Source organism: Neopsephotus bourkii, unplaced genomic scaffold (assembly GCF_033783945.1).
Source record: "Neopsephotus bourkii isolate Nb327-2 ecotype Australia unplaced genomic scaffold, CSIRO-AGI_Nbou_v1 NB_1760, whole genome shotgun sequence".
In the NCBI taxonomy this organism is placed as follows: Eukaryota; Metazoa; Chordata; class Aves; order Psittaciformes; family Psittacidae; genus Neopsephotus; species Neopsephotus bourkii.
This window is the reverse complement of record NW_026902234.1, coordinates 10406495-10418754: the sequence shown is the minus strand read 5'-3', so window position 1 is coordinate 10418754 and position 12260 is coordinate 10406495. Positions and strand designations below refer to the sequence as shown.

The 12260-nt window shown below is 36.4% G+C and overlaps 1 protein-coding gene across 8 annotated transcripts in view; it reads left to right on the top strand.

The window, feature by feature from the left end:
• The window catches only part of MYO16 (myosin XVI), a 377031-nt gene that overhangs the window by 211010 nt on the left and 153761 nt on the right, over positions 1 to 12260 (top strand). For all 8 annotated transcript variants that reach the window (XM_061377886.1, XM_061377881.1, XM_061377882.1 and 5 more), the window contains 2 exons: positions 3154 to 3259; positions 6015 to 6132. In XM_061377886.1, the coding sequence (XP_061233870.1) occupies positions 3154 to 3259; positions 6015 to 6132 (224 nt within the window). The remainder of the gene's footprint in view (positions 1 to 3153; positions 3260 to 6014; positions 6133 to 12260) is intronic.

Sequence of the window (12260 nt, the reverse complement as noted above, 5' to 3'; positions counted from 1 at the left end):
ATGGTTATGAATGTTTTATTTCAAAACAGAGGTGGGTATTCTTTCCTATTATTCATATTATTTTAAGATATGGAGACTAGAACTGTAATTAAGGTTGTATTAACAAAATATTAATAAAGAAATAGTAGGAACCAGGCCCTCCCTCCCTCCGGTAGTTATACAGGAAAGCTAGAAAGCCAAAAGAGAGACAAAATGAGAAGGCTTACTGGAACTCACCTGAAGCCCATGGTGAGCACAGGATTTAAAATTCTCTTTGCCTTCTTTGCTTTGCCTGTTTTGTAATTCCTTCTAAGGAAGTTTTATTGTGGAAGAATGCTTCTCTGCTGTGATTCTAACTTGTCCTTCACCTCCAAACAAAAGTTCTAAGGAACTAATGAACTTTGTTCATATAGTGAATGACATTTTGAAAAGTATAGTGGTAAAAAAAATATTTAAAATGGAGAAGAGGAATTGTTTTCTAAACAGAATTAAATTATTAAAGCAAAGACATTGTGGGCAATGGGAACTTTACAAACAATTTTATTCAGGCTCAAAGGAAATAGAATAAACAAGTTTGGTACAAGGTGCTAAATTACTTTTTCATTTATTGCCCCAAATGTTCCAAACAATGATATCAATAATTAAAACTTCACCTAACATTGCATTTCTTTCTCAGTGCTTCAATCTATATTTCACTAGGATTGAAATGCACAGAGCAAGTAGTCGACATTGAGTTTCACTTTCAGCAGCCAAGTTCTAGTGAATTCTGACCCCTGAACTGTACTCTAGAAACCAGTTTACCCATCAAGCTCCCAGTACACTGCTGGACAAAATGTCACACTGTAAAATTAACAGTTGAGCTGAGTGTCAAGTCTTTGTAGCTATGTCACTGCAATGTTTAAGAAACAGTAATCTTGATCAGAAATATTGAGGGAACAGAAACTGTCCACTTTGGATACACTGACACGGTCTTGTGTTTTCTGAGCCGCGGTTAGTTTGCAGTGAAAAAAAAGCATAGCTTTATTTAAAAAGTGAAGCAAATTAATTATTAAGTGGGGAAACCTATGGTGAACACTCCAGTTCCTTTGTGTAAGAAGCATTCTTTGCATTTTTATATTTTTAATTATATTTTGCATACCTGCTTTGTAATAATAATAATGCATCAAATGTTCTTTTAGCTTATCTCCCCCCTCTGAATTTCTTCAGTTGTGAGAAAGTTTTATTGAAAAATAACTCCAGCTTGATAATTGTGGAAAAGCCTTATGCTGTAGAAGCATAAGATGAGGTTGGGCCTAAACAAGCAAAATATAAAATGCTACAACAATTTGTTAAATATCAAGTCTTGTTCAGACCTCGGAATCCATAGGAATATCTATCTGCAGTATAGAAAGGGCTGTACACATTGGGTAAACTGTGAGCTGTTACAAACTGTGAATTAGTTCAGGTCTGTTTTTCAAACATATATAAATGCTTCTGCTCAGTGGCTCTGTTTAACTTCAGAGATGTTCCTTAACAGCTGAAATAACCAAAGAGCCACTGTCGCTAATCTTGTTGATAACCTGTGGTATGCTGATAGCAGGTTGCAGCTGTGATTTTGGATTAACTATGTTGTGGAGGGACAAAATTATTTCATCATCATGACACACAGGTTCCAGTAAGACTGGCCTGTGTGAGTGGGCAGTAGGTGGGGTGGTGCAAGATGGGTTTATATCTGTAAACTCACTGACTTCTGGGGTAATACAGGCATAAGATCTATAATTTGCAAGGGTGTGAAATATCTAGGGGAAGAGTATCATAGGACTAATGTCCTGTTTCACTTTTTTCTGTTCCTGTCACTGATAACAGGCAAAAGAACTTGTAATTCTGATACTACTATTAAGAAAACAGAAGGCTAACACTGCATAAGAACAGAGGCAGCCATGGTACAATTAGCATTTGGAGAGTGAAGTCATTGTTAAAAGGGCAGAGATGCATGCAGATTTTAGAGGGTGACCTCAAGTATCATCTGACTTTTGAAACTCTTTCAGGAAGTCAGAAGCTGAAGATACGAGCAAGGGATACAGCACTTACAGAGCACCCTCTCAATCTTGCAGATCTTTTGTTTCTTCATTTAATTGATTTCTCCTCTGAAGTGAGATCTGCATATCTAAAACAATGGCCAGAAGATACTATATTTTGCTGCCCTCTCATATTCAGAAACTAAACTATACAGATAATAAAACTGACAAGCCCAAGGCAATTGTACTTGTGAAAAATCTAGCTGGCTGTTGTCAAAACAGCCACTTAAATTTGATCAAGCAGATAAATGAAGGAGCATTAAATTACATGTTGCTTGTTTCAGTTGTCTATAAAGAAAACAACTTGTTACAATTCAAGTAAGAAATTCTTGCATGAATTTCTTGATGAGGCTTCACTAGCTTCATCCTTTCCATTTCTTTTGTTTCTTTTCATTCCTTCTCCATGCTTAAAGTGCACCACTAAGTTTGCTTCTTTCCTCCATTCCCCTTCTCTCGTTTCTACAATCTCCATTGGTCATATTGCCTTTTACCATGTTTTCTTTGCTCATTTCCCCCCTCAGAGATTCTCATTCTTTGGAATGTTTATTCCACGTCATGAACAAGAAATTAAGTGAAACAGGATCACTGAAGTCAGAGTGTATTGCACTGCAGAAACTGGGCAGGTTGTAAAATCAATCATCTTTTCTTTCCTTCTGGTTCCTTTCCTATTTCCTTTCCCTTCTTCCTGTTGCATTCTATGCTTTTGTTTCCTTCTGTACCCCATCATTATCACAGTAGTATCTTCCCATTTACAAGGACAGCTAGGCAGCATAAGCAGGCTACTTTGCTGGACAGAAGGTAAAGGAGGAGATAAAATCTTTGCTATAAATACCTTCCAAGTGGCTTGAAAACTTTAGATCTGAATGGCATGGCTTTTGGTACAAGACAATATACCTTGACAGTTCTGACAGTTCTCATGAACATAGAAAGTCAGCCAGCCTGTCTCCTATATTCTGTTCTTTATTATTTGCCATCCATAAACCTTCTGTTATTTGAAATGAAAGTTTGACTGTGGTATCTTAAACCCATTAAAACAGCTAGCAGAGAATATAAGTAACATATCAAATGTGAAACTAACAATGATTCCCCCCCTCTTTCTTGCCTTGTCATTTTTTAGTGGAGAAAGTGGTTCTGGGAAGACTGAAGCCTGCAAACAGATAGTAAAGCACCTCACTTGCAGAGCCAGCTCCAGCAGAAATACCTTTGATACAAAGATTAAACATGTAAGTAGCATTCTGATCACTGAGTAGAACAAGGAAAAAATGTGGCCTGTTCCATAGTCAAAGATACTTAAACTGTAAGGAAAAGACTTCTGGGTTTACTTTCACCACTGAAGTCAAATGAAGTTTCTTTCTTGAATTGACCTGAATGGGAACAGAATCAAGCTCACATTGATGTGATGGGAGGAGTCTGAAAATTGGAGGCCAGTTTTCTTTCTAAATGTTTTGGTGACTTTGGACAGCAATGTTTCAGTGAATAAGAAACATTTGTATGGTAAAGTACTGTCTCCTAAATGTGTACTAATTGCCTTCAGTAAGTAAATAAACTTATCTGTATGGCTGTGGTGATGCTTCTCTGGACAGTGTTAAGAACTGTGGAGGCATCTGAAGTAATAGTATGTAAGCCAGAAAATAGACAGTTTCAGGAAAACTGCAAGGTCTGAACAGTTATATAGCCCAGTGTTTGCATACTGAATATATTTATGAAATAGACGAGAGTTCTGAATATTTGCTCAGCCATATTTGACTCTAGCAGCAGAACCAAATTCTGCCCCATGTGTATATCATGAAATCCTGACAACCTGTTTCACGTATCAGATATATATGTGTCTCCTTGCTAGTACATTGTAAAGTTTCTTTTGACTAAACACTGCAACTTGTGTTTCATTGTTATAGCTGTAAAGGTTCATACTGGCATTTTAAATTATACTGAACCCTCAATTGCTGATTCAAGGTCTTTTAAAAAGTTGCCTTTCCTGCTGAAACTTCTCATCTGAGATCCCAGCTCAGAGGCAGTTTTAGCAGTCTGCATTGCCATAGCTCAGTTCTGGGTTTCATGTTTAAAAAGAAAAATGTTTAGACTCACCTACTCTGGTGACTTTCCTCTACAAAAGCACTTACAGTCAACCCAAGATACTTTCATTTTAGCTTTCATCAGCCACATGTGTGGTATTCAACAGAACTCTAGAAATCATTGAGGGTGTTTTGGGTTTTTTTAATAGCATCACATGCATCATTCAAAACACACTGCCTTCTTACTGAATTATGTGTTCAGTCCATAAGGATGATAGAAGTGTGTCGGAAGTACAGCTGACACTAACAGGCAACCTACAAATCAGGATTATTGGGATGTGGGAAAGACACACTGGTTCATATTTTATACATTCCAGGTGATAAGATAATAAAAGTCTGATGGATTTTGGGTGGCTTTTAGAAAACAGTGTTGCATTTCTGGTTTTTGAATACGTGGAAAAAGCCTGAAAAAAAAAGGTGACTGAATAAGCTGCAGCTTTATTTTACTTCATGTAGTCATACAATTGCTATGTTAAAGTGTTTTGCACAGTGTTATCTGATTCATTGATGAACTAAACTGACACATTTAATCTAGGTTTCACGTGACGATATTAAGAAAACCCTTGTTATTTTTTCACTTTTTTTGATTTAAATTTTAAAGCCTAGTGTCGCAATAATACCATTCCATAGGGACAGTACACTTCATTTTAAACCCAGAAGACGGATCTACAAGAGATACCTATTTCTGCTATATGGTGTGGTTTTTTTTTTAACACCTACAGAGTTTTGAACTGATCAGGCCATAGATGTTATTCAAAGTAGAACTGCAAAATTCAGGTCAGATCCTCCATGTCCTTTTCCTTCCTGAAGTTCAGATTAAGTAATGAGTAAAACTAACGAAATAAGTAACTTTGTGAATAAGCAACTGGAAACTGTGTGCTTTGGATACTAAGTGCTGAATTATTCGAATGATCAAATACATCCCAAGCAAAACTACTGGAGTGGAACCAAACTTGGCTGGCTAGTTTTCTGCTGCCACCTACTGCACAAATAGCTGGTGCAACAAAGATCTCTGAAAGGTCTGATTTTTAGAACTTCTGTCTTTGTGACTGGAACTACATATTATCTGTGTCTCCTCACAGTCCCCTCCCCCTCTCAGCTAGGTCATCAAGCTTCAGCAAAACACTGTTACATGAGAACAGTCGTGTATTTGGGCCATACTGAAATCAGTATCTTAGGATGCAAAAGAGGACAGTGCTGAAATAAATTCTTCAGGATGTAAGAGGTTTAAGAAACCAATTATACACAAAAAAGCTAAATACAGAGAACAGATGGAATAAAGATGGCATATGTAATTCTTTTTTTTTTTAATTATCTTTTAAAAATAGTTGCTGTGACCATGAAGATGTAACATGGAAATGCATTAGTGAGAGATGCCATGAAAAAAAGTCTGAATCTATTTTTTTCATCAGTTTTTCACTGAAGTAGTTCTATTTGAAATCAGTAATATATGACATTTCTGGCAGCACATAAAGCTTGTAAATTCCTTTAGTTGGTTATTAGTATCGACTGACTGTAACTTCACAAGCATAGCTGCCTTCCGAGATTCTGATCTTTTTCTAAGCATGTCACGTCTGGGCATATGACTCCCGTCACTTGTATCCAGACTACTGGTAAGGACACAACTCACCTGTGAGCGATTATCTTCCTCTTGCTTTTAGAACTTCCGCTATTCTGACAGCACTTTTCCCTTTTTTCTTTTGAACTGTCTTATTTTAATTTCTATTTAGAAGAATAATTCAAGGAATTAGTTAAACTCCAACTAAAAAATGTTGTTTGCTTGGGTTTTTTTTTTCTTCTTGTTATTTTCACCCAGTTTTTGATAACAAGCCAACCTCGCTCATGTTTTTTGAAATATCCTCCTGTTTATTTCCTCTCTTATTGCTTCTTTGCTGTTGTCTTGCAGGTAAACTGTATCTTGGAGGCCTTTGGACATGCTAAGACACCCTTGAATGATTTTTCCAGCTGTTTTATAAAATATTTTGAGCTACAGTTTTGTGAGAAGCAAAAAACATTAATTGGAGGTAAGAATCATTTAATCTGTTTATTTTGATATCACCCAGAGATCAGGGATCCCAGTGTGCCATACAATGAGTTAGGCTTCAGAATATATGACAGAGGCAAGGGTGTTTTAAGGAGTCTCAGAGGAACATGTTTAATAAATAGCATGTGAGTTCAGTTAGGCAAGGGCAGTGCAGTATTAAGAGGGAGAGCGCAGTTCTGTGCAACCACTAGATGGCAGAGAAAGACAAGAAAACAGATTAACACCACTGGTTCCTGTCATTGGCCAGGAAATCTTATTTTCCTTTATGTCCGTGATCAATGAACTGTGACAGCTGTCTATCACTTTACTGTGAAATAAAAGTAACAAAGAGATTAATTTTGTGCACTTTTATCTAATACTGTATTCGGTATTTGAAGTATCCCTTAAGTAATAAACGTATCTGTTTAGGGCAAATAAAATACAAACATACTCCGTAATACTTAAATTAGAAGTAATTTATTACAGCTTTGAGCTTCTTCTAAAGAAACTAGGAATCATACTGATGTTTATTTGTCTCAGAGGTAAGATAGTGCGCTATTTGTGCCTGATTTTACAGTACGATGGCGTTTGTTAGTCTCTAGTAAGAGTTAATTAGTGAAAAATAAATAAATAAATATTGGGCAAAACTTCAGTTTGATTCTGAAAACTCTGATCTTCACAGGCAGTCAGGAAGAAGTTTCATTTCTGGTCTGAATAGGTCATCTTAAAGTTACTCTGTGCTGAAGTGAGAGGTGTGTACAGAAATAACTGTACAGACAGTTTACTACTTGCACTGATCTTACTGGGTGGAAAAAATCTGTGATGATACACATTTTTGATCCAAATAATTAAATTCCATTGAATAAGTATTTCCTAAGCTGCTAGTTTTTTTTATAATTTTAAATGTGTTTAGGCTTTCTGAAGAGTTTCCTAAAAACGTTCGTTGGAAGTATTTCATAGTAGGAATCACAGTTCATTTTCTTGAGAGGGTTCACTGCACCCTAGCAAATATGATAGTTTCTTCAGTGAAAATGTCACTGCGTGGGAAATTACTATCATTTTTCTCCTAGTTTGTTTTGCCATAAAGATAGGATATTAAAAAAAAAAAAAAGTTAAACTATAAAGTGCAATTCTTTGGTTTCAATTCATCTGTAAGCTGTTTTGGAAGGAATATAAAGATAGTGTTGTTAACATAAGGATGGACCAAATAGCTTCTGAATTGGACTTGTAAAAATAAAGTTCAATCCCTAAAATTGTCATTTTATAAATCCTTTGTATTGTATAAACTTAATTTCAGTATACTTAGTTAAACGCAATTACACTGTGTGCACACTTTATTTCTTTTTGTTACACACACAGAGCACAAACGCAAACAGATGAAAATTATACTAATTTTGAAAAGTCAAGCATATGAACATTAGGAAATGCCAGAACTGAAGTTGTTTGAAATATTTTTGGGTTTCCTTGTGCATGCAAATATAATGTTGCCATTTTTCCACCCCTCCTCAGTGTCATTCAGTGCAGATAATGGACTATATTTCTTCGGTGATCAGCTACGAAATAGTTTGGATTTCCTTCATTGATCCATGTGTGGGTTATGCCATTGTATTCTGTTCTAAAGGCAGAATTCTGGTTTTTCTGTAGGTTTTCTATGTTGTACATCAGCATTTTTTCATTGTATGGGCAATTCAGATACATAAATGGTTTAATTTTCATAGTACTTCTGAACTAAGGTTATTTCATTCAGTTTCTCAGATGAGGAATGGAAGCCTCAAGGCCATGTGTTTCTCCCTGGTTTTGGGTGCCTTGCTTGATATTGAAGGGATTGAATTTTCAAGCAGCTTTACTGAATCTTGCCAGTTTAATTCACAGCCCTTTTCTGTGAATCATATAAATGTGGAACCAGTTAACCAGGCTTTCATGTCAGTTTTCTGGTACACTAATGCTGTGTTTTTATAACTTTCAAACTACAGGCATTAAATATGAAAATCTGGAGGTAGTCAAGTCCATTAACAAATATCTGCCCTCCTATTCCCCAAATATTTAGGATCAGTGTTTGAATCAATTACTCAGACCAAATCTAAGGTAGCCAAAAGTTCTATAATTTGTAGTCAAGAGTGAGAAGCCCCAGTACAGCAGAAAAGTGGGGTTTATATTTTTGAAAGTTGCACTTGTTCATGCTGTTTGATTCGTATTGTAGATGTTACCTTTTCTATGCCATTGCTAATCATCACTTCTGAGTAAAATGGTCCCAGATTTATACCACCATAAATGAGAATCAGGGCTGTTGTCTTTGGGTGGTTTAAATCTCACCCAGTGATTGTATTTATTTGCAAGATCATTTGCAGCAGTATTTACTGTCTTGCACTGTTTAAGCATGAATGAAAAGTGTAAATATGCAAAACACCTCAGATTCTGCGCAGATGAGAATTTATAACTCATTGAGGTAAACTGCGCTAAATATGTCTGGCTTATAAACAAAAATCGAAATGACACTAGACTGCATGCATCAAAAGGTTTAGGTTGTTTTAACTCCTTAACAGAAAGATCTTAAGGGTGGAGATCCAGAATAATTTTCTAAGAAAGGGGCATGCAAAGTAGATACATACATTTTTATTATAGAGGACAAGATCAAGGTAGCATTCCTTGCATTTTGACAATGGACGTCTGTGAAATCTGGGTCAGTTTTTTGCTCACGCTAAAGTTCTTTTATGCCTAGACCCTGGAAATGCTCTGACTTCTGTCACATGTGGTTTATTCTCCTACAGAAAGTCCAATCTACCTAAACAACAGAAATGTGTGCCGTAATTCTCATCTACAGGCGCTTTGCGGACTTTCTCATAAACTGGATCTTTACCATGAAGTTTTATAAACAAGGATGAGGGTCTAGAGTGTCATTCTACTGAAAGCCAGTATAGATATCTGTAGAGGCTTTCTGTGTGTTCTCTGACTCTTGTTTCTGATGAGGCATGCTGCGATTTTGGGTTTAAATGGGAGTTTTTCTGTGACAAGCGGCTTTGTGGTCAGGTACCTTTCATTGCTTTATTTGAATCCAACAAGTAGAGAAGGTATAAGCCAGGTTAAATAATTTTTCTTTGTAACTGGATATAATAAAGCAGTGGGAACTAGTAAAAAGTCTTACAACAGAACAAATACAGAATAAACTACAGGACAGTGATTTCATGAAGTTTGAAAAATAAACTCAAAGACTGTTCTTCTATAAAAAAAATCATAATTATTGATAGATGATGATTCACACCCACTGCATAGTAATAAAAGACTGATTATTTATTTATTTGTGGAAGTAAAATTACTGCATTTGTTTGCTTATTTATTTAGTTATTTGTTTATTTGTTTGTTTGGGTTTTTCCTTTGGAAAAGTAGACAGTAAATGGTTTTTCAGGTAAGTTGACAAAATTCCATAGAGTAAAGGCATGGCTTCTGTCAGTTTCCTCAAGTTACTAAAAAAGAAGCTTAGGAAGAGAAAATCAGTCCTGCCAAACTTACTCTAAAGATTTCTGCCTTGCTTTTCAGGTCTTGCTTTTCTAAGTCTTCACTTTTAAAAAAGCAAGGCTTGACTTTTCTTTCGCATTCAAAGTGAAGGATCTAATTTGAATTGTGAAAAGAAGCAGATTGCATATTAGCCTGTGTGTAGTTGGTAGACATGCTTGAAGACATTCCTGAAGACATCCCTGAAGACATTCAAAGCCAGGCTGGATGTGATTCTTAGTGACCTGATGTAATTGAAGATGTCCCTGTTTGTTGCAGGTGGGATTAGACTAAATGAGCTTTGAAGGTCTCTTCCAACCCAAACTATTCTATAATTCTGTGTGTGTTCCAAACATTTTTTATCAATTAAAGTTTCAGATATTAATTTCCCTTTTTGTATAAGAAAGACTGCAGCTAGCTAAACTCTCTGATGTGTTTTTGTACTGTGTTTCAGCACTGAACTTTCAAATCTTTAGCAAAAGCTGTGTTTAGGACAGCATGGTTTTTGAGAAAGAGCAATGTAGCTTCAAAGGTGCATAGCTGGAATAAAGATTTCACTGGCCACACTTTCAATAGAGTCCACTTGCTGACTTTGTAGCTGCTCAGGAGATCAAGTGATCTGTAAAAGGAAGTAGAAATGACCTTGTGCCTTGTGCACAGTTAACATTGCACAAAAATGGCAGACTTTGCTCTGGAACTCCATTATTTTTTGCTTTTATTTGACACATAGATTAATGAACATATAATTTCACTTTGTAGAAAATTTTATTACAGTGATAGTTTTCTTTATGAGTTACTTTAGCTCCATTAAGAGTGTGCTGGGTTTGATTCTTGCTGATTAGAAGCTCAACTTTTCTTAACAGCTCTTACCATTGCCAGAGATGCTAACTGAGATGAACTATATTTAGCTTTATTAAAGTGGGTGACTCGAAGTACTTGAAAAAGGCTGAATCAATTTATATCATCTAAATAAGTGGTGTTGCCCATCATTAAAGTTAAATGTATTAATCAATCAGATAGATGACCACCAGTAACATTTTTCTTGTGTTTATTAATCAATAAATTTTAAAAATACCTGCATGATAGTAATGAAAGCCTTAGTGAAGATCATTGCACACAAAAAAGTGATTAAAATTTAGTAATGGCTTCTTTCTAAATTAATTGATGGTAAGGTTAGTTTTACTGAGAAGTAAGTTATAAGCACAATAAAAGATGGAAATCATCCTTCAGGTTCATCTGTTATGTTTTACCCTGTAGGAATGGCAGCCAAGTAAGGATTGATTCTCATGAAAGTGTGAATCTGGGCCAGTCCTGCCATGATAGGTTAAGATTGCATTGCTTCAATTTGTAGTGTGCTTCAAAGTTACTGGAGCCAGAAACATATCCTGGTACCAGCTTAATGATTTCCCAAGTGTGCCCTTTTACTTCCAGCACAGTTCTTTTTTCTGTACTGTAGCAACAGGAAGCTAGATGGCTGATACACAGTTTCTCATTATACAGGTTCCATAACAGCAGGAGCTCACTTGTAGGATAATTAAGTGGGCCAGATCATGTCTCCTTGGTTCAGCAAGTCAGCTGTGCCGCTCTTCCTTTTCTCAGTCTCTTCTGTAGCTAGAGTCCAGGCATGGTTTTGGTTGCCAGCAGATGTGTCAGGCCATGCCTGTGCTATTAAATAAAATAAAGGGTAGAAGATGCCTCTGGGTAGTGTACCACTGTCCTTATGCCCTGCTTAAGTGGGATGTGTCTGGCATGGACTGGCCTATGCAAAGCAGCACTTTGGGAGACTGTGCATAGTTATACTTAGTTCAGTATAACTGATGAGACCTCTCTCAAAATGATACATTCAGTATTCACAGATTTTGTTTCCCTCCACTCTATGCTGTCTTTCAACAATATTCTCACAGGCTGCATTCCCTCATACACACAACTTCAAGTAACTTTGCTGTACTTAACAGTGTGGACTGAAACTTGGAGCTCTGCAAAAGATAGGAAGATACTGAAATGAAATTTAAAATATAATTACCAGACAAATACAGATGGTAAAGCAGTAACCAAGCTAGTTCTGAATGGGTTGCCCAAGGAAGTTGTGACTGCTCCATCCCTGGCTGTGTTCAAGGCCAGGTTAGACAGAGCCTTGGGTGACATGGTTTAGTGCGAGGTGTCCCTGCCCGTGACATTCAGGCTTCTAGCCTAGCCATTATGTTTATGCAACTACTGTGCTTCTGGTACACACTCTCACATGCTGAGATCTAACTTGCATAAATTTGCTGAGCATTGCATTGGGCAATACCTTTGAGTCTAAAACTGATTCTGAAAATAACCATTTCAATTATCCTCATCTTTAGAAGTCTTTACCATTCTGTCTTCAGACTTCAGGTCTGTGAGGCACCTGAAGCTGTGCATCTGCATACGCCTGTAAATGCAACAGTTTTGAATGCAGCAGATAACTCAGTACTTTTTTATGCTTAATCCCAGCCTGCTTCAAAAAAGTAAAAAAAAAAAAAATAATCTAAAAACCATGAGCAGCTGAAAAATTGTGTGTTTAGAGAACATACTTAACTGTGCTACAGAATGCACGTACCAGTATTTTCTGTTCTATCACTGTATGTTCAAGAACTACTTCCAGTTCATAAAGGAAGG